Source organism: Falco naumanni, chromosome 5, assembly GCF_017639655.2.
Source record: "Falco naumanni isolate bFalNau1 chromosome 5, bFalNau1.pat, whole genome shotgun sequence".
Classification (NCBI taxonomy): domain Eukaryota; kingdom Metazoa; phylum Chordata; class Aves; order Falconiformes; family Falconidae; genus Falco; species Falco naumanni.
In genome coordinates, this window is record NC_054058.1 from 78418848 (window position 1) to 78441240 (window position 22393).

Sequence of the window (22393 nt, forward strand, 5' to 3'; positions counted from 1 at the left end):
GCTGAAAATCCTGCACTCAGTTGAAAAATTACTCCAAAACAGAGAAAGGAAGCAGCCGCTTGCTCACTCCTCACCCCCGCGTTGGGATGGGGCAGAGGATTGTTAGTGTAAAAGTGACAAAAGTTGTGGGCTGAGGTAAAGACAGTTTAATGGGTAAAGCAAAAGCTGCACACGCAAGCAAAGCAGCTCAAGGAATCCATTCACTACTTCCCATCAGCCGGCAGGTGCCCAGCCATCGCCGGGAAAGCAGGGCTCCGCCACCGATATCGGCCTCGTGGCTCAGAACTTGCTGCTGCCTGGGCAGGAGGAGGGAAACGGTTTGGGGTCTGTGTCCCACCTGTGATCTGAACTTCCTCTCTCCCTCTCCCCCCGACCTAAATAAGCCTGGGGGAATTGAATCGTAAGGCTTTGCACTTTGAAGTTCAAAACTGCGCGATTTCTAAATTTCCTGCTGCAGCTGTGTCCCGTATATTCCTGCTTGTAACTTCAAATCATCCTGGTGAGTAACAGGCTCATGCAACACCCCGATTTGGTTTCTCTACCTCCCGTTCATGCTGTTGTCTCAATTCCAGGTCATTGTCAGAAAGCCACACTCAAAAATGAGCTGCAGTGCTCAGGTGCAGAAGGGCTTGAAACATAATCCTCTTACTGTACCTTGGATCTAGGCGTGCTGGCAATTCAGGCCCTTGGGTTGTTCCTGCTACAGGGGTTGGTACCTGCAGGCACGGGCTGGACTATTGCACTCAAGGGCAAACAGTTGCTCCTGGTGAACGTTCAGGTTTCAGCGCCTGTAAGCTTCCGTCAGGAAAGGAGAGAGGTTGACTCCCCTACCTCCGGGTAATACAAGCCAGAGGCTCCTCACTTCCATAATCCACGCCGAAATTCAAAGGGGTTCTTTGGGTCCTGCTCTTCAGGTAAGGAATTAAAGTCTGGCTGAAAGAGAATTGTGCGTGATGAGGTTTTTGGAGGGGTTTGCCTGAATATTGAGCTGGTGGTTTGCTATTGACAACCGCCAGGGCATGATTCCAGCCTGGAATTAAAAAGGCTTCTTTCTTTGCTTCCTTAAGCGTGAAGAATGAAGTGTAAATCTGACGGATGATTTGGATTTGGAATCAGAGGCTATCCGCCAGCAATTTTTTTAAAGAAAGAGGTCACTGAAATGCTAATGGTTATTTGCAAGGTTGCTCCACAGAGAGAGTTTGCTGAAAATGTTGTGATGCGTGGGGCTGGTTGGAGGACTGCAATGTGCTGGTTCTGAAACACATTCCCGCTTCGGAAAGCAAATGCATGTGCTCCCTTTGTGTCAGAAATACAGGCTTGCTCTGGGTTAGCCTGCTAGGTATATACCAATATGATGTCTATATACATCCCGTGACATAGAAAATCTGAACTGATTAAGTCTAACTCGGGTATAAATTTATTCTGCAGATAACCAATAGGAAGGATACAGAGTTTTTACAGTCGTGTGTACAAGCAGTACACCTTTGCTAGTTTTTCCAGCTGGTGAATCATGCAAACCTGTGGCATTTGTTTTGTCTTTCCGTTTTTAAAAACAGGTTGTGGCCTGTGCCTGAGAGCTTGTAGCTTTACATGGGGAAGCGTGAACAGGAAAAAAATGAAAATCAAACCAACCAAGGCTCTGTAACTTTGCTGCAGCTTTTTAACATTCTTTTTATTCTTCCTTCCTTCTTTCTACATGTTGGAAAAGCTGACAGCATTGGGGAGAGTAGTTAATCATTCCACAGAAAGATCAATAAATGACTGCAGACTGGGACAAGGGTCTTGGCATTCTGCAGCATCCATCTCTAGTTTCCCTTTCTACCCTACAGCTTCTCTGGGCAACCTGTGCCAGCGCCTCACCACCCTCAGAGTGAGCCATTTCTTTCCAATATCTAATCTAAATCTACCACCCTCTTTCAAATTAAAGCTATTTGCCCTTTTCCTGTCACTACGTGCCCTTGTAAGAAGTCCCTCTCCAGCTTTCTGGTGGGTGCCTTTAGGTACTGGAAGCGTCCTCTAGGTTCTCCCCAGAGCCTTCTGTCTAGGCTGAACAACCCCAACTCTCCCAGCCTGCCTTCACAGGAGACGTGCTCCAGCCCTCTGTTCATCTTTGTGGTCCTCCTCTGGGCTCACTGCAAAGGGTCCATGTCCTTCTTATGCTGGGGGCCCCAGAGATGAATGCAGCACTGCACGTGGGGTCTCCCAACATTAATGAGTTAGTTAATCATGAACCGTGCTGAGATTTGTACCATAGTTTTACTTACTTCATACCAATGATCTGGGAAGTTCTTGACATAGAATGTTCTTCCAATGCGGTTGATTAAAAATGTACCATCTTCTGCTTTGGAGTGGTAAACATCTATTAAAATGGTCTCTTTAATACAGGTATAAATATTTAGCATAGCAGGGAATTAAGGGCTGTAGACGAAGAATGCAAAAAAATCTACAAACTGGGTCCAGCCAGACCCATGTTTTTCTGTTTTTGTTCATTCACCACGTGGAATGGTTGAGACATCAATGCTAAAACTCTGTCCCTCAAATAGACTACGTTGAAAAGATGTTGTAAATAACCGTTGGTACTCAGAATGTGAGTAGTTTTTCATTTTGACGCGTAGTTGAGCTTTTGTGCCAAGCATCTCAGTGTGACTCAGGGAGGGGTCTCTCCTGGGGATGCCTTATTGCACTCTAACTACCTTTGAGGGGATGAGTGTGATGTCTGTGTTCTCCTGAACGGTGCTTGCATTGCCTCCCTCTTCATCCTCTGCGCCTCTAGAGCAAGCGCTTGACCCTCACATGCCATGGTGTATTCCCCCGGTGCTTCCTCAGAGCACTGACGGTTCCTCCAGGTTTGCTGCCGCGACAAACAACTCATCCTCTGCCCTTCAGCAGTTCACCAACGTTTTCTGCTAGTCGAGGACAAGAGTACAAGGGTGTTGGAAGTTAAAAGAGAGATTGCAGGTGTGAGATAATGCAGCCATCGAGAGAGGGAGTGGGCTGAGCTGATTGATTTAGCCAGGCTGCACGAGGGACTGTAAAAGGCAGAAGAGAGTGGCTGGTGGGAGTGAAGTCACAACTGACTGGGCGCAGGTGAGCTGCAGTGTTGCCTCTCTCTGGAGTAACGGCTTTTCTCAAGCCTTCCGAGATGGGACCCTAGAAAAGTTTCCAAGGAGACTGTGGGAGAAGCAGACCAGGCAGTTGCTCCCAGTCTGTCTCCTTCAGGCATGAAGGACCACAGCTGCTCATCTGCAGTGAAGCAAAAGCAGCAGAATTTTCTGTGATTCCCTCTCACATCCTTTTCCAGGGCAGTGTTCTTAGCCAGGGTACACACTGCTGCAGAATCAAAGTAGGCTGGAAAGTGTGAAGCACAGCCCAGTTTCCCAGACACATCCAGCAAGAGAGTCATTGCGTGAGACCTAGTGACATGTGTACAGGGCTGGCGGTGGGCACCCTGGACTTCGGGCCTGCCCTCCAAATCAGTTTGGTCAGACAATTCTGTGCCCGAGAACAGGCACGGTCAGGGAACGGGAACGAGCAACTTCTCCTTCAGAGAAAAGAAGCGGGAGCTGTGGGTGACTCCACTAACGCGGCGCAGTCCCGCAGGGTCTGAGGACGGCAGGCAGAGCCAGGTGCTGACTTTGTGCCTCTGCCTTTAGCAAGATCCATTACTTTCTGTTCACTCCTCCCTCTCAGGAATTCCTTCTCATTTTCACAGCACATCATCCATTTCCAGGGGCAATACAAGCAATTTGACTTTACCCACACGATGGTTCTGGAGGATTTATGGAGGAAGTGTTCAAAATGAAGCTCATACTGCTCTTGTCCTTTGCTCTTCTAATATATATTTTGATTACAAGGTGGCTTACAGGTAAGAGACTCCTTACTGTACCCGTCTATCCGGTTACCCTAAGATATCACGCCTGCGCTTCATTTCATAGACCCTGAAGGAACAAACACACTGTAGATTGTATGTGGTGTCTGACACCTCCAAGTTCAAGTATGGGACAACACCAGCCATCCTGCTGACGTGAGACACCCCAGCCCTGCTGTTTCAGGGAAGGTGTCAGCGACTTCAGGGAAGCGCCGCAGGTGTGTTATCCTACTACAGACATGAGGGCGGCACGTTCAGTCTCTGCTGGGACAGAACCAGGGCCTGTGGGGGCAGGAGCCTGTGCAGATTGCTTTGCGGGCTGTAGATCTGCAGAGTGCATAGCTCTTTGTACAGCTCTTTGCACATCACGTGTGGTAACTTGCTCGTAGCTCAGTGAGCTTTGGTTTGCAGTACTTGCACCAGTGTACCTATTGTCTTCCTGAATAAATCACTGCCCGTAATGCCCACGAGTATGGTCCATGAGTCTGTAACACAGCTGGTGTGTATAAGCCATGACATCTGGTAACTGTAAGGCATGTCTGTGCCTGGAGGAGGTGCTAGCAACGACTCAGGACCCTGACCTCCCTATTCTATGGGACTGTGAGAGTAACTTAGAGCTCGGCTTTCTGCTTTGGATTACGCTAACACATGTAGCTTTCTACTCTCTATGGAAAGATTACACTTGCAGGGAAAAGCAGTGCATTTGCTCCCACCTCTTCCTTTCAGGTGAAGTGCTTGTCACCGTCAGCAGTGAACCGTCAGTTGTCTCTGTTGGAGAGCAAGTGACTCTGTCCTGCCAGCTGGCAGACAGTGTCCCCTTTGACACGAGTGTGCTTTGGTACAAACTGGAAAAGGGGAAGGATGCTCCACTGTGTGCTTCATCCAGCCTGGGTGGGGTGGTGGATCAGTGCCAGGATGAAGAACGGAAGAGGATGGCGTGTCACTGGAAGAGAAGAGCACTTCTCCTGGTTATCCAGGCAGTGCAAGTAGCTGAGGAGGGGACATATGTTTGCGCAGTGAACGGCAGCGTTGTCACAAAGGCTACTATGCACCTTGATGTTACAGGTAAGCAGGGAGATTTTCACAGTGAAATGTGACTTGCTATGACCATGCTGAGTTCAGTTCCCATTGTGACTCTGCGGCTCTGCCTATTCCTTGCTGGACAGCTGAGACCTTGTCAAGGTTTAGCCCCAGCAGGCAGCTAAGCATCACACAGCCGCTGTTAGCTCCCTGCCCTGGTGAGATGGAGGGGAAAATCAGAAGGGTAAAAGTGAGAAAAGATTGGGTCAAGATAAAGACCGTTGAATAGGTAAAGCAAAAGCCGTGCACACAAGAAAATCAAACCAAGGAATTCATTCCCTGCTTCCCATGGGCAGGCAGGTGTTCAGCCATCTGCAGGGAAGCAGGGCTCCATCACATGTAACAGTTTCTTGGAGAAATGGAGAAATGAGCAAAGATGCGGGAAGCAGCTGGAACGACTTGCTTTGATTCTGAGTATCTAAAGACGCTCAGTGGGAAAGGTCATGTGGCTTGTCAAGGGGGTAGATAGTCTAACAGGGAACTGCATTAAGATGCTGAATATCATCATGTAGGTGCTCAATATCCCCATATAAATAAACTAGAGTTTGTTTAAGGGGTGTTTTATTTTAAATAATTTGTTTAAATCCTCTTCTGGGATTATGAATGTTCAGCTTCTCCAGTTAGGGCTGGTTTGCCTTGTAAAAAGAAAAAAATAGTTACTCAGAGCTATTAGGGAGGGTATTCACCAACATGCAGTGCACCTAATGATATGGTAAAGGCCCCTTCTCCCTCCTCTTCAGAAATCCCCCGTCTCAGTTGACCTGTCTGAAATGCAAACCTGGAAGTACTTGCAAAAAGCACCTTACCAGATCTGATCTGCTGATGGACAAGTCACACTCTGGAGCTTCATTTGAGGGCATGGAAACATCTAGCTTCCACAAACCTGGCGTCAGTCTATCTGCAGGCCAATGCTATGTGTGAAGGCCCTTTTCATCTCTTTTCTTTTGAACTGAGCATGTGCTAGGCTGACTTGATGCCTCCTGTTTTGGTGTGGGACAAGACAGGCAACAATTCTTTGCTCTTCTTCCCCTCCACACCGCTCCTTTTTTATGGACCTGTATCACCCCCCTCAGTCATGTAGAGAGTGCTCACCTCTTTTGCAAACTCCCAGATGCTCTTCCTGACCTTTGATAATCCAGGCTTGCTGGGGTTCACTGTGACTCTGGGGTGAGATGCCCTAGTGTTCAGTGTTGCTGTAGTCCAGGTAACCGGCCCGTCTGATCTGACCAGCTGTGGCTGTTTTTATGAGCTATGAATTTCTAGTGCAACATACTGAGGCCTTCTGAGTTGTGTTGGTTCAATTTGCTGTGACTGTAGTGGTGTTGCAGTAACTCTAACCCTGTCTTGTACTCATTGACTAACTCCGTTACAGCAATTGGTACCAAGCCAACTTTGTACAGGGATCAGCAAGAGGAGAATATGTGTCGCTACACGTGTAAGTCAAAAAACTGGTACCCAAAGCCTGAAGTTATTTGGACGAACTATGGAGGAGACATGGCAGATGTGGAGGCCAACACCAATGTAATGTGGAGTGAGAGAGACCATTTCATGGTGCAAAGCATCATCACAGTGCCTTGTGATAAAGTAGATGTGGTGTGTGTAGTCCAACTCAACAAAACCAAGGCAAGCCAATCAGGTAGGCCACAGTTTTTCCCCTGCATCTGCTTTGTTGAAGGAATCAGAGCCCTCCATTATTGCTAGAAGAGCTGCAATGGGGCAGGTCTCAGCACCTTCCTTGAAGACCAAGCATCCTGCAGAGCCTCCCCATGCAGAAGAAATTTTTTCTGTTGGGTGGTAGAGGTTTGAGTTGGCCTTGTGGCGTCTTCAGGGCAACACCATGGAATGATGATCCAGGGAAGTGCTGAGAGCAATCTTCCTACTGCCCTGCCTCTTTGGGCTGCATTCAGCCATAGCTTACCTGTATTTTTAAGGGTCTGAACCTGAGTGTTGTTATCTCTTTGGCATAATTTCTGGGTTTTACCTTCTCACCTGGAATGACAGGCTGTATCATTCATGCTTTGGGAAGAGCTTCTTGCACACAGTTCTGCCTGGTTTTGTTTATTTCAGCAGTCTCACTCTTACACACAGAAAGCTCATAGGATGCTTTCAAGTGTAGAATTACTGAAAATGAAATGCTCAAAAGCAGATGCTTTTGATTAGAGATGAAACAACAACAAAAGTGCAGGTGTTCCGTAGAGATCTCTTTCATGGCATACTTGGTGATTCTGTGTTGTGCCGGATGTGGTGGTGTTAAATTGCCTCTTTTCCAGGTTCCTTGAATGACATGACTGTGGGAGGCACTTGTGCGTACAAGGGCAGAATAACAGGTTCCTTTGTAAAGCCCAAAGTGATGTGGATTAATTCCCAAGGAGAAGACCTATCTTCACTGGCCCTGACAAGCATTCTACAGGAGGCGGACAATAGTTTTGCAATAGAAAGCTCCATTGAGATACCCTGTGCACAACCACCACCTGTGTTTGTGACCGCTGAAAGGGAACACAGTCTACAGGTGCCTCAACAGTCAGGTATGCAGCAATTAAGACTCATGCACCTTGGCATCCTCTGAGCAAGCAAAGCTACTCTCTCCTCACTCGCATACTGCATCATCCTCCACTAAGTGAGAAGGTGGGGCCAAACGCTGTGGATTATTTCACTGAGTTTCCCACCACACGCCATAGTGACATCCACTGAGAGTGTTACGAAAACTCACAGCTGGCCCGTGCTGACCAAGGAGAGAGGCTAGGATGCAAAGGGTAGAATTGCAAGATCAAGTATTCTATTCATGTGCGGGAGGTGTCTCAGCCAGACGGGGTAACCCACGTGTGGTGTTACACATGGTTCTTACACCTTTCAAGCGTTCAGTTACAACATGATTTGATTCATTGCGACTTAACACACACAGAGAGACTACGGTTTGCAAAGAAAAGACAATGCCATGGTGTCATCATCCACCTGACTCTTTGATGATCTAGACGTCCCTGGAGTCCATCTTCCTACGGTTGCTTATCTATGACACCAGGCAATGGGAGGGTTTGACAGAGGTGTTGGGGGGGCTAGGATGCTGGCAATGTCTCCATAGTCCAGGCATATCCTTTATCCTTCCTGGACAGCTTTCAGATTCTCAGAAACAAAGGTCCTTACCTCCAGATGGAGCTGCCCTCCTCCTTGCAATGAGCTGGGCTCCTTCAGTCATACTTACTTAAGCAGGACTGTTCAGTATACAATGCAGACCACATGTCTCTGAAGAAAGTTGAGGCAATCTCATACTATATAGACTAAATGGGTACAAGAGTTTGGGAACGGGGTTTTGCCTAAGAACAGTCTATTGCTCAGTGCTTTGAGGAAGTCACTGAACCCAACTGCCAGGAGTGTGGCTGCAATGAGAAGAGCATCTGCTGACCCCAGGAAAGCCAGGAAGACAGTGGGCCCATGAGATAAGTGCTCACTAGCCTGTCTCCCAGCATGAATCTCTGTTTTTTGATGCTGCAGAGAAGTTTTTGTGAGAGCTCTTCAGGGTGCCAGCTGCTGAGAGCTGTACCGAGAAGGAAAGACTTTGGCATGAGGCTATTAAGGGGCGATTCTGCCTGAAAGGTGATGTTAAGGCCGAGCTGTCCTCTGGAATTTCTTCTCAGTGAAAGCTTTGGAGGACAACTTGTCGTAAGCGAATGTATTTTGATGGTATCACTCAGAACGATATTGCTCCATTCAGAGACAGTGGCCTCTTGAATAGAGTGAGAGACTAGAGACCAACTGCAAAAGCAAAAGACAGCAAGAAACTTCCCAAGGAAAAAGACAAATACTTGCTAGTTCATGTCGAGTGTGGTTTTCAGCGTGTGTCTGTGGAAGACTCTTGGACACAAGGCAGTGAATATAAAATGCAACTATCAATGCTCATTTCAGCTTTCTTTGAGAACTTTTTTGTTCCTCTTCACATTTCCTGAGGAATGATTTGGCTGAAAGTGTTCTTCTGCTAGCCACGTTCAAATGCTGCAGATCATGTGAATATACAGCCGCTGTGTGTGTGCGTGTGCTATACCGCAAGAAAGCCGATTCATTTTTTCTATTGCTTGTTCTCCATTTTTCAGAAAGCGGTGATTTCTTCTGGGTTCCCTGCCTCCTTGTCCTCCTTATTTTAGCAGGTAAGCTATTTCCCCCTGCCAGAGATTGCATGAGCCAGTCCCTCTTGGCAGTGAAGATTCATTTCCAGAGGCAGTGATGGGCTGCACTTTGGCTTTTCGTACTCTGTGTGTGGGTTACACAATAGTTGTGGTGGAGTTACTAATTCTGGTGGTTTTGCCTTTCAGCAACACCTTGCTTGAAGATTGGTAAGTGTGAAAATTCACAGTTTAGAGTCCTTCTCTGCCCGTTTCGTGAGCTTATTAGCAGAGACTTGACAGTGCAATGCTTGTCCTGTTGAAGGGGTCCCTGGCTCTTCAGGCCCAGCATGCATTTGGCAGGGCTGTTGTATGTTATAATGAATGGGGGACTCTCCAGCTGACTGGGCTCCACTGAAGTAATGGGAGTGTTTGTGGCTGGAGGAAAAAATTCCAATCAGGGCCAGGTGATGAGTAGCTCCAAGGGAGCATGAACTGTCCCCCATACCAGTGGAGTTCATCATTCCATGGACTGTAAGGACCTTGTGGGTATTACCCTGATGCATGTCTTCTTCTGTTACTAAGGTAACTCAGGAGAAAAACCGTGTGTGAGCAACGGTGAGTATTCTGCTTATGCAGACTCTGTCCTTGCCTGGCTTAGAGCCCTGGGGTGGGATACGAGGGATGCTCCAGCAATGGCAACAGCTCCAAGAGTGTTGTGCTGAGAAACCCTGACAATGTTTAAGGCTCAACTTGGCAGCTGGGGCTCCCTGGTTTGGCTTTGGCTTTGCAAGAGTAGTGCCCCATGGCCAGTCGTGGGGTGCATTTTGAGTCTTCCTTTTTGTCATGGGACTACCAATACCTGCATGGAATGAGTATTTACAGAGTTTTTTCCTTTCCGCACAGTTTTAGTGGTGGATTAGTACAGGTGAATGTTCAGGGTTTAGTGCGCTTACCTGCCCATGCTGCAAGCTCTTTCATGGAGCCTTGACAGTGGCAGGGTCTGTCTAATGCCATGGTCCTTGGACACTCTCCTGGCCTACGAAGCATTTGGCAGAGCTGGTGGTATGTTGACATGATCACGGAACTTATTGCTGCCGCGTACCAACTGTGAAAGCTCTGTGTTCTTTGCTGTTCAGCCAAGGGGAGAAGCGGTGGCCTAAGAGAGAGGCCTCATCCCAGGGACAGGGAACGCTGTCCCCTGGGAAGGAGGAAAGTGCCAGCCTGAATTCCCTGTGTGATCCAGACAGAAGGGGCAAGTGGTGGGGCTACTCCATCATCTGGCTTGCTGGGTGCTGGGTGAGGGGAGGTGCCATATCCCTCAGCAGCTGACAAGGACCTAATGCATTTGTCCTGACTTCATGTCTTCTTCTCCTGTGACCACGGTGACTTGGCAGTGGAACTGCATGGAAAGAATGGCGAGTCTTCCTGCTTGCTCGAACATCTTCCCTCTTGGGATAGAGCTCTCGGGTGAGGAGGGGTGCCCCAGCAATGCCAGCTGTTCCCCGAGTGCCACGCTGACGGATCCTGCCAATGTGCAAGGCTCAACCTGGCAGCTGGCGCTCCCTGGCTCTGGCTTTTGCAAGGCAGTACCAGATGCCCAGCTGTGAATAGGTACTGACTCTTCCTTCTGATCGGGGGCCTCCCAATACCTGCTGCAGAATTAGTATTTATGGAGTCTTCACCTTTCAGCACTTTTTCAGTGTCAGATTAGTCAGGGAGAATGTTGAGGGTGTAGTGTGCTTACCTACCCATGGTGCAGGCCCTTACACGGAGCCTTGACAGTGGCAGAAGGGCCCTAATCCCATGGTCCCTGGCCATTCTCCTAGTCCAGCACACTTTTGGCATGACTGATGGGATGTTCTTGTGCCTGGGAATCCTATTATGGACTTCAGTCCATTGTGAAAGTTCTGTGTTCTTTGCTATTCACTTAAGGAGAGAAGTAGTGTCCCAGAAAGAGGAACCATCCTCAGGGGAAGTGAATACCGTCCCCTGTGTAGCAGGAAGGTGCCAGGCTGAATTTCCTGTGTGAGCCAGAAAAAGGGGCAAGGGTGTTGTGGTGGGGCTACTCCAGTTTATGCCTTGCTGGGTGCTGCTCGAGGGGAGGTGCCCTTTTCCCTCAGCACCTGACAAGTACCTTTTGTGTCCTATCCTAACTTCATGTCTTCTTCTCCTGTCACCATTGTGACTTGACAGAGCATCTGCGTGCATGGAACGGTGAGACTTTGTGCTTGCCCAAATACCTTCCACACTGGTTGGGAGCCTTGGGGAGGGTGAGGAGGGATGCTCCAGCAGTGCCACATGCTCCCCGAGCGTCACTTTGGGTGGCCCTGCCAATGTGCAAGATTCACCTGGGCATCTGGTGCTCCCTGGCTATGGCTTTGCCAAGTGGGTGCCCCATGGCCATTGCTAGGGTGGGTCTTGACTTTTCCTTTTTTGCTTGTGCCTCTCAATAGCTGCTGTGGCATTGTGTTCTACACAGTCTTTGCCTTTCAGCACAGTCTCAAAGTCAGATTTGTAAGGGTACAAGTATAAGAATTTTGTGCGCTTACCTACACATTATGCAAGCTTATTAGTGAAGCCATGACAGTGGCAGGGTGGTCATAATCCCATTGTCCTTGGCCATTTTCCTGGCCCAGAAAACATTTGGCATGACTGATGGGATGTTTTTGCACCTTGGAGGCCCTGTTGCAGACTTTTCACCAAGACAAAGTCTCTGTGTTCTATACAATTCAGTCAAGTGGAGAAGCGAATGCCCAAGAGAAATGATCCATCCCCAGAGAAAGGGAAAACCATCCCCTGGGAAGCAGGAATCTGCCAGGCTGAGTTCCCTGTGTGAGCCAGACAGAAGGGGCAGGGTGGTTGTGGTGGGGCTGCTCCGGCTTCTGGCTTGCTGGGTCTTGATCGTGGGAGCTGCCCATTACAAGGACATTATGGGTCTTCTGCTGATTTCATGTCTTCTCCTGTGTCCATGGAGACTCAACAGAGGAACACCAAATGCCTTCCCTACGGGTATATGGCCTTGAATCAGGTGTGGAGTGATGCTCCAGCAATGCCACCTTCATCCCGAGTGCCACATTGAGAGAGCCTGACAGTGTGCAAGGCTCAACCTTGCAGCTGGTGCTCCCTGTTCTTGGGCTTTGCCAACATGTTCCCCAATGGCCAGTGGTGGGGTGGTCTTTGACTCTTCATTTTTTGTTGTGAGCCTGCCATTAGCTTTTGGGGAATTAGTATTTATAGACTCTTTGCCTTTCAGCTCATTTCCACTGGAAGATTAGTAAAAGTGAATGTTTAGTGTGTTGTGATGGTGTAAGCTCTTTCATAGAGCCTTGATATCGCGAGAGCAGTTTTAATCTCAGGCTCCTTGGCAATTCTCCTGACCCAGCACATATTTCAAACGATTGCTGGGTTGTTCTTGTCCCTGCGGGTCCTATTATGAATTTCTTTACATTCTGAAGGTCCTGTGTTCCTTGCTATCCGGTCAAGGGGAGAAGCGGTGGCCCATGAGTGAGGGTCCATCCCCAGGGAAAGGGAATACTGTTGTCCTGGGAAGCAAGAAACTGATAGCTGAATTCCCTGTGTGAGCCAGAAAGAAGGGCCAGGGTGGTGGGGCTACTCCTACAGTAAGTTTCTGGCTTGCTGGGTGCTGGTTGAGGGGAGGTGCTGTGTCCCTCAGCACCTGACATGCCAAGGAGGGCATATGGCTGTGATGCTGGTGGAGGTGGCAGCCCTTGAGGGTGTCTGTGCCAGGCAGGGGCAGTGCTGTGAGCGTTGGGGAGTGGGTGGGAGGTCAGTGAGTGTCATCCTGTGCAGGTATTGGGTGCTGCTGTGTCCAGAGCAAGGGAGCCCCTGTCCCCATGGCTGGCAGCAGCTCGTGCCTGGGAAGCCCTGATTGCTCTCCCTTCGTTCTGCCAAGCCCTCCCGTGCAGAGCAGCCTCAGCTGCAAGCAGGGGCAGCCCTGGGTGCTGAGAAGGGGGACTGCGGGCAATGCGCTGCCACCACGGCTCTGTGCCTGGGGGAGCTCTGGCTGCGTGTGGGTTTGGAGGAGAAAGGATCTGCTTTGCTGAACATGTCCTAGGATTTACCGCCATCTTCACTGGAGGTTGGGTGCTAATCAGTGTGTCCTCTTTTCACCCTTTCTTCTTGCAGAGCAACTGAAGAAGGAGATTGGTGAGTGTCGCTGACTCCCTGGGGCCCATGTGTGTGAGCAGTTTGTGGGATGGGGTGCCAGGGTGGGAGAGTGGAGGACAAGTCAGCCCTCACCCCATGGGACAGCCAGGAGAGCCTGCGCCGTGGAGTGTGACCGGTGTCAGGAATGCTGAGAGACACCTGGCTTGGAGGCCATCTCTGCTGGCTTTCCCTCCCCTTCCTGTCACCAAGCGTCCCTGGGGAAAGGGCCTCTAAAGGCACCCATGGCCCTTGCCACAAGGCAGATGGTGGGTTGCCGTGGCAGGTGGCTGGTGATGCCCAGGCAGCGGGAGGCTTTGTTGGAGGCAGGAGCATGAAGGAAGGAGATGCTGAGGGGAGGCCACAGTGTGTGTGATGGGGCAGAGAGCCCATGTCCCTGAGGAACCCTGGCTACTTATAGGGATTTGGGTCTGTGCCATTGTTGGTAAAAATGCTTCTGAGGGCCACATGATGAGGAGCTCCAAAGGAGCATGAACTATCCCGCATGCCAGATTTGTTGTTCATCATTCCCTGGGGTGGACAGTCCCAGAGGGAAATGGCTTGTAGGGATCCTGTGGGTCCTGTTCTGACTTCATGTCTTCTCCTGTGACCATGGTGACTTGCAGATGAACTGCATGCAACGAATGGTGAGTGTTTCCACTTGTGCAAATGCTGTCCTTGCCTGAATTAGTGCCCTGGGGTGGGAGGGGAGGGATGCTCCAGCAATGCCAGCAGCTCCCCGAGTGCCTCGCTGAGAGACTTTGCCAATGTGCAAGGCTCAACCTGGCAGCTGGTGCTCCCTGGCTCTGGCTCTGCAGGGGCGGTGCCCATGGCCAGCTGTGAATTGTTTTGACTCTTCCTTTTTGTGGGGGATCTTGCAATCGCTTCTGCGGCATTGCCATTTCCAGAGCCTTTGCCTGTCAGCACAGTCTCAGAGGCAGCTCAGCAAGGATGCAAATTCAGGGTGTCGTGCGCTTTACCTGCCCATAGTGCATCTCATTAGTGATGCCTTGAACAATGTCCGGACTGTGTTAATCCCATGGTCCTTGGCCATTCTCCTGGACCAGCACGCATTTGGCATGAGTGATTAGATGTCCCTCTGACTGGGGGCCCTGTTACTGTGTCCATTGTGAAAGCTCTGTATTCTTTGCAGTTCAGTCAAGGGGAGAAGTGATGGCCCAAGTCATAGGTTCAGTCCCCAGGGAAAGGGAAAACCATCCCCTGGGAAGCAGGAATCTGCCAGGCTGAATTCCCTGTGTGAGCCAGACAGAAGGGGCAGCGTGGTTGTGGTGGAGCTTCTCCAGCTTCTGGCTTGCTTGGTGCTGGTCAGGGGAGGTGCCGTGTCCCTCAGCCCACTACAAGGACGTTATGTGTCTTCTGTGATTTCATGTCTCTTCTCCTGTGACCACGGTGACTCAACAGAGGACCTCCATGCAAGGAACGGTGAGTGTTTCTGTTTCTTAAATGCCTTTGGCACAGTGATAGGGCCTTGAGGCAGATGAGGAGGGATGCTCCAGCAATGCCAACTGCTCGCCAAGTGCCACACTGACGGACCCTGCCAATGTGCAAGGCTCAACCTGGTAGCTGGTGCTCCCTGCATTTGGCTGTACCAAGGTCTTCCCCGAAGGCCAGTGCCTGGGTGGGTTTTGACTCTTTCTATTCTGTCGTGGGACACCCAATAGATACTGTAGCATCACTGTTTACAGATTCTTCTCCTTTCAACACTTTTCAGTGACAGATTAGTGAGGGTGAATGTAAGGGTGCAGTGCGCTTCCCCGCCCATGGTGCAAGCTCTTTCATGGACCATTGACAGTGGCAGGACAGCCCTAATCCCATGGTCCTTGGCCATTCTCCTGGACCAGCACGCATTTGGCATGAGTGATTGGATGTCCTTGTGCCTGGGGGACCTATTATGGACTTATGACCATTGTGAAGGCTCTGAGTTCTTTGCTATCTGGTCAAGGATAGAAGCAGTGGCCCAAGAGAGAGGACCCATCCCCAGGGAAAGGGAATACTGTTGTCCTGGGAAGCAAGAAACTGATAGCTGAATTCCCTGTGTGAGCCAGAAAGAAGGGGCAGGGTGGTGGGGCTACTCCTACAGCAAGTTTCTGGCTTGCTGGGTGCTGGTTGAGGGGAGGTGCTGTGTCCCTCAGCACCTGACATGCCAAGGAGGGCATTTGGCTGTGATGCTGGTGGAGGTGGCAGCCCTTGAGGGTGTCTGTGCCAGGCAGGGGCAGTGCTGTGAGCGTTGGGGAGTGGGTGGGAGGTCAGTGAGTGGCATCATGCACAAGTAATATTTTCTGCTATATCCAGAAGCCAGAGAACATCTTTACCCATGGCTGGCAGCAGCTCGTGCCTGGGAAGCCCTGATTGCTCTCCCTTCGTTCTGCCAAGCCCTCCCGTGCAGAGCAGCCTCAGCTGCAAGCAGGGGCAGCCCTGGGTGCTGAGAAGGGGGACTGCGGGCAATGCGCTGCCACCACGGCTCTGTGCCTGGGGGAGCTCTGGCTGCGTGTGGGTTTGGAGGAGAAGGGATCTGCTTTGCTGAACATGTCCTAGGATTTACCGCCATCTTCACTGGAGGTTGGGTGCTAATCAGTGTGTCCTCTTTTCACCCTTTCTTCTTGCAGAGCAACTGAAGAAGGAGATTGGTGAGTGTCGCTGACCCCCTGGGGACCATGTGTGTGAGCAGTTTGTGGGATGGGGTGCCAGGGTGGGAGAGTGGAGGACAAGTCAGCCCTCACCCCATGGGACAGCCAGGAGAGCCTGCGCCGTGGAGTGTGACCGGTGTCAGGAATGCTGAGAGACACCTGGCTTGGAGGCCATCTCTGCTGGCTTTCCCTCCCCTTCCTGTCACCAAGCGTCCCTGGGGAAAGGGCCTCTAAAGGCACCCATGGCCCTTGCCACAAGGCAGATGGTGGGGTGGGTTGCCGTGGCAGGTGGCTGGTGATGCCCAGGCAGCGGGAGGCTTTGTTGGAGGCAGGAGCATGAAGGAAGGAGATGCTGAGGGGAGGCCATAGTGTGTGTGATGGGGCAGAGAGCCCATGTCCCTGAGGAACCCTGGCTACTTATAGGGATTTGGGTCTGTGCCATTGTTGGTAAAAATGCTTCTGAGGGCCACATGATGAGGAGTTCCAAAGGAACATGAACTATCCCGCATGCCAGATTTGTTGTTCATCATTCCCTGGGGTGGACAGTCCCAGAGGGAAATGGCTTGTAGGGATCCTGTGGGTCCTGTCCTGACTTCATGTCTTCTTCTCCTGTGACCATGGTGACTTGCAGATGAACTGCGTGCAACGAATGGTGAGTGTTTCCGCTTGTGCAAATGCTGTCCTTGCCTGAATTAGTGCCCTGGGGTGGGAGGGGAGGGATGCTCCAGCAATGCCAGCAGCTCCCCGAGTGCCTCGCTGAGAGACTTTGCCAATGTGCAAGGCTCGACCTGGCAGCTGGTGCTCCCTGGCTCTGGCTCTGCAGGGGCGGTGCCCATGGCCAGCTGTGAATTGTTTTGACTCTTCCTTTTTGTGGGGGATCTTGCAATCGCTTCTGCGGCATTGCCATTTCCAGAGCCTTTGCCTGTCAGCACAGTCTCAGAGGCAGCTCAGCAAGGATGCAAATTCAGGGTGTCGTGCGCTTTACCTGCCCATAGTGCATCTCATTAGTGATGCCTTGAACAATGTCCAGACTGTGTTAATCCCATGGTCCTTGGCCATTCTCCTGGACCAGCACGCATTTGGCATGAGTGATTGGATGTCCTTGTGCCTGGGGGTCCTATTATGGACTTATGACCATTGTGAAGGCTCTGAGTTCTTTGCTATCCGGTCAAGGATAGAAGCAGTGGCCCAAGAGAGAGGACCCATCCCCAGGGAAAGGGAATACTGTTGTCCTGGGAAGCAAGAGACTGATAGCTGAATTCCCTGTGTGAGCCAGAAAGAAGGGGCAGGGTGGTGGGGCTACTCCTACAGTAAGTTTCTGGCTTGCTGGGTGCCGGTTGAGGGGAGGTGCTGTGTCCCTCAGCACCTGACATGCCAAGGAGGGCATTTGGCTGTGATGCTGGTGGAGGTGGCAGCCCTTGAGGGTGTCTGTGCCAGGCAGGGGCAGTGCTGTGAGCGGTGGGGAGTGGGTGGGAGGTCAGTGAGTGGCATCATGCACAAGTAATATTTTCTGCTATATCCAGAAGCCACAGAACATCTTTACCCACGGCTGGCAGCAGCTCGTGCCTGGGAAGCCCTGATTGCCCTCCCTTCGTTCTGCCAAGCCCTCCCGTGCAGAGCAGCCTCAGCTGCAAGCAGGGGCAGCCCTGGGTGCTGAGAAGGGGGACTGCGGGCAATGCGCTGCCACCACGGCTTCGTGCCTGGGGGAGCCCTGGCTGGGGACATGTCCTGATGGATGACAAGTCAGCCTTCCTAAATGAGGTGTACACATGCTGTTTGCCATGTATCCCACGGAGTCATGGCGCTAATCAAGGTGTTTTCTCTTCCCTCTCTAATCTTGCAGGGAACCAGAAGAAGCGGATCGGTGAGTGCTGCTGAATCCCTGCGGGCCATGTGAGCAAGACAATCATGGGAGGTGATTCCAGGGTGGGATAGCGGAGGGGAAGTCACCCCTGACCGCCAATAGTGTGAGCCATCTACCATGCCAGAGGAGCTTTTCCTCCATTCGTGGGTTGGACTATTGCAGAACGGACTGGCTTTTGGAGGCAGAATAATAAGTGCAGATGTGCAGGTTCAGTTTCCTTCCTTGCCTTTGCTGTAAGCTCAGTAATAGGGAGTTGACTTTGGTAGGCTTGTGCTATTCTTGGGCTCCTTGGAATGTCTTCTCCCCCAGCGGGCATTCAGAAGGGCTGGTGGGATGTTCTTGTGACTGGGGTGCTCCAGTGTTCCTTTGATTCAAGGTGCTAAGCAAGGTGTTCTCCCTCTCTTCTTGCAGAGCAGCAGAAGAAGGAGATTGGTGAGTTCCGCTGCCTCCCTGGAGGCCTTGCGTGCCACCCAGTTGTGGCATTTAAGGGATTTTCACAGGGTGTTGTTTGTGGTGTTGTGGCTGGTGGAGCCTTTGGTGTTGGTCGGAGAGTGAGGGAAGGGTACGTTGAGGGAAGGCTGTGATGGGGCTGATGGGGCTGCAGAGCCTGGGCCACCAACCACACCTGGGGGCTGGACGGATGGTGCGTGATGATGGGGTAGGGAAGACATCCCTGCCAGAGTCGGAAGCATGTCAGATGCGACTTCAGGGAGCATCAATGCCTGCCTTGGAGCTAACTCCTTAAGCTCACGTGTCAGGACTTCACGATCCTGCCCTGCTGGGTCGCCTTTTCACATCCATACAGAAATGCACAAGCTCGGCTGATTCAGCTCTTTCAATTATTTAACGTTTACTGGGTCCGATCTGACTTCTCAGCAGCTTGGTTTGTAGAGCAGACTCTCTGCCTGCCACATCTCCCCTGCCTTCCTTCCATGCCCACCCTCTCAGGTACAAAGCTGCCACGGCTGCACGTACCCAGAAACTCTCCGGGAAGCGCAGTGCCTCCTCTCTTCAGAGGGTTACTGACAGTTCCCCCAAGCTCTTCCTTTGTATCCAACCCCACCCGAGAAATCCACAAGAAGTGGCTGACATTTATTCCGCGGAGTGTCACAAAGGGGACTGCTCCCTTTCTGTGTCTCTGGACATTCCGGGGTGCTGACCAGGGGTCTCACATGCTGTGAAATGTGCAGTGTGGCAGGTGGGGCATCCACCCAAAACACTGGCAAGGCGGCAGAGTGGGACCTGAGAGAGAAAGTAGTCCCCAGGTGGGAAACTCAGCCCAGCCTCAGATCCTTCTCCAGCCCCCACGGGTAATCACAGCGCTGGAGAGGGCAAGAGGGAATCTGAGCATCCGTTAACCTGCAGAGTTTAGTCTCAGCCTGGGATGTCTCAGCTTGGAGTTGGAACATTTTTCCAGTCAATGTTTTGAATTTGCTTTCTCTCACCCTTGTTTTTTTTCCTTTTTGTCTCTCCTATTTGCTTTCAGAATTCAGAAAGGCTCGTGGCAATTCAGGTAAAACACTGCACTTACTCATGTCTGTACTCAATGGCGTGACATCTGTGACTACTGCAGAAGCAGTGCTGAGCATGGGCTGGACTGTGAGTCTACAAATGCCTTTTATTGCAGTGATGCACAGGTATTTCACTGGGCTGTGACATAGTTGAGAGTGAAAGTGTAATGCGTAAGCCTGAGAGCAGTCCTTCCCTGGGGGTAAGAGGTCTTTCCAGACCGTTACAGGCAGATTTTCAGAATGACGTTGTAGGCAGATTTTCAGAATGAATTGCAGTGCAGCACCCTTTCCTTCTCTTCTCTTCTCTTTAGAAAAGTGTTTAGAAAGCCCCAAATACCTGTTTTTTACAGATGACATCGTGGTTGATTGGGACACAGCCCATCCAAACTTGTCTATTGCTGGGGACAAGAAGAGTTTCACGTATCAATCACAGGTCCAGAAAGTGACTCTCCATGAGGGCCGTTTTGATTCCTCTGTCTGCGTGCTGGGCTCAGAAGGTTTCTCCTCCGGCAAGCATTACTGGGAGGTGGACGTGGGAAATTGCAGTGACTGGGACCTGGGAGTAGCCAGGAAATCCGCCCCAAGGAAAGGAAGAATAACTCTGTCACCTAAAGAAGGATTCTGGGCTCTGGGCTTAAGTGTTAAATTTTGCTGGGCAAGAACCGACCCATGGACACAGTTAGAGGTGCAGGAAAATCCCAGGAAAGTTGGGGTTTTCCTTAACTGTGAAGAGAAAACTCTGACTTTTTTCAATGTCACCAACATGTCTGTGATGTTCACGTTTCAAGACTGTGCATTCTCCGAAGCAGTTTATCCATTCTTTAAAAACTCACACAGAGAATCAACCATCAGGATTTGCTCAGTTAAAGAGGAATAATGTGTGTTTTAATGTAGTAATTTTGCTGTGACATGAAAGAGCATATTATTTTCTGGGACAAATTTAATGCTTAATTGCAACTTATGTATTACGCGTTCTTGACCACAATCTGTATTATGCATAGTGTAACACCTTTAGCTTAAAATATATTCCTTACCCCAGCCTTTTCTGCATGCGTTTTGTCCAATACTTGCGGCATGAATGTAGACACGAGCTATCACATGCCATGGTTTTAGGAATCGTATGTTTAACTCAAGAACAATTTCTGTAGTCTTTCCTTCTGAAAATCGTGTCAGCCCTTATGATGCATTTCGGTCATCATCATTCTCTGAGGTTTAGTTCTGCCCTGCTGCACTGTGTAATTTGCATTTACATACAAAGCTCAACTTGACATCGTGAATTCAAATACACACACCTTGATAAATGCACAGCACCCCATAAAGGTAACCTCTCTTCATCACTCTTCTGGATGGAATTGTCAGAAATTTGGAGGAAAGGAAAAAAATTAATCCAGAGTAATTAAAAAGAGAGTAATGTGTCTATACTTCACTTCTGGAGTGGAGAACGTGCCATCTGTGCTTGAAGAAGAGTCTGAGAGGCAACGTAAATCAACGTACTGGGTTTGATGCTGGACAACCTGTGTCAGTAAAGATGTCCCAAACTGAAATATTACCAATGGTACTAGTCATGCCTAAAAATCTCTACGCCAGGGAAGCAAGAGATTGCTCAGGAAAAAGACCCCGAATCACTACTCAATGGGTTTCTTCCTCCTCTTAATTAATTCTGCCGTTTGTACTTCCAACCCAGCATATTTCCTTTTCTGTCCTTTTTTACAGGAACTCGGGATGAACCGCACATGGATGGATGAAGCAGCCTGTGCGCTCATCGTGACCATAACACATTTTTGTTGTATTTGATCATTTGCAGCCTTAGGTTCGAAGGATATCACCCTTGAAATGTAGATCTGTGATGTTGTTTTACCAGCGAAAGACATTTTGTCTCCACCAATATCTAACATTGGACTATATATATGATCCAGTACACAGGCCAACAGCGGGTGTTGTTTAACCCACCATGGTCCCTCAAAAGAGTAGAATTATCAATGCTAACTAACATTTCTGCAGTCCATCTAGCTCGTGCACCATTCCTGAAGGGCTCTTAAAAGTGATGGATGGCACGGCTGCATAAACAAACCCTCTTCCCCCCAAAACAAGCAAAAAGAGATGGGACTGGTACCCTGGGGACAGCATTGGGAGTTCTAAATAGCACAGACTCAGAAGTCTTCATGAACAAATTAGTTACAGTAACCAGTGATTTGCATATATTTATAACATCCTTTATGATCTTCCCTTTTTGCTTTAGGAACTAATCAACGGCTTTTGTCGGACCTGTTGCCTCAGTGGGAGGGAACTGATCAGAAAGACCACCAGTTGATGGTAGATGCACTTGGTGTAGTCCAAGGTAATGCTTCTTTCACTCTTTGTTGTACCCAAGCTCAAGTGTGGATACAACCATTGACAGCGGCAGTTACCAGAGAAGGTGGTGAAGGTTCCTTGCCCACTGCAATTTGAAAGGAAATCTGGGATAATGCAATTGAACTTGAAAAGAAATTCCTGTCCTGGTGGTATTTGTTCAGGTTCACCTGTGACTCCATCAGCAACATGGCCTCTGACTATCCACAATGCTTCGGTACGTACCACATCCCCAGTCATCGCGTTAGGAATGAGCCACAAAGGAGCTGGGCTCTACCCACTCACGCACAGAGGATGGGCTCATTTGAAGTGGCAATAAATGGCAAAGTGATGATGTGAACACATGCGTGTCAATGCAAACACCCCTCCCCAAATCCGTCATAGGAACTGTTAGGACATTAACTTCCAACAGTACTGGCCGGCTGTGAGTGGGCTATTTGAGAATTCAACAAGCCCTTTTCAACTGGAAATTAGGAAGAGAACGCAGCCTCCTCAAGTTTAGTTCACCAAAAGCAAGAACAGCAGTCTACACCGGGTGTGGAAACACAACCTAGTCCACCCCGGGTGGAATTCTTTCACAAGCTACATATCCTTCCCAGTTTTAGTTGGCATTGGTTAACGTCTGACTTTATTGACAACTGTACCTGCAGCAAGAAAACAGCCTACTTCAGGATTAACAAAATTGAAATTGGACTTACCTTGAGCTCACAGGAATCCACAACCACTGCCTGTGTGAGAATCCCCATTGCTTTCTCCACACCCATCCGCTGTTGCTCTCCTACCCGAGAACGTCTTGCGCGAGCCATACAGTG

The 22393-nt window shown here is 50.0% G+C and overlaps 1 protein-coding gene across 21 annotated transcripts; it reads left to right on the top strand.

The window, feature by feature from the left end:
* The first annotated feature begins 690 nt into the window (after nt 1–690).
* LOC121089212 (butyrophilin subfamily 2 member A2-like) lies at nt 691–20270 on the top strand. 21 transcript variants are annotated; one of them, XM_040596280.1, is made up of 19 exons: nt 691–914; nt 3713–3865; nt 4595–4933; nt 6321–6584; nt 7219–7473; nt 9034–9087; nt 9253–9273; nt 9628–9660; nt 10440–10460; nt 11239–11259; nt 12020–12038; nt 13187–13212; nt 13836–13856; nt 15837–15857; nt 16489–16509; nt 17701–17721; nt 18133–18153; nt 19208–19358; nt 19583–19672. In XM_040596280.1, exons 2-19 carry the CDS (start codon nt 3781–3783, stop codon nt 19584–19586), a joined length of 1398 nt encoding a protein of 465 aa, XP_040452214.1. In that variant the 5' UTR covers nt 691–914; nt 3713–3780; the 3' UTR covers nt 19587–19672. The 21 variants fall into 21 exon arrangements, with proteins under 21 accessions (XP_040452214.1, XP_040452212.1, XP_040452194.1 ...); XM_040596278.1 differs by having other exon boundaries at nt 701–914; nt 19208–19320; nt 19583–19794; XM_040596260.1 differs by having other exon boundaries at nt 727–914; nt 19208–19234; nt 19583–20270.
* Nucleotides 20271–22393: the final 2123 nt, after the last annotated feature.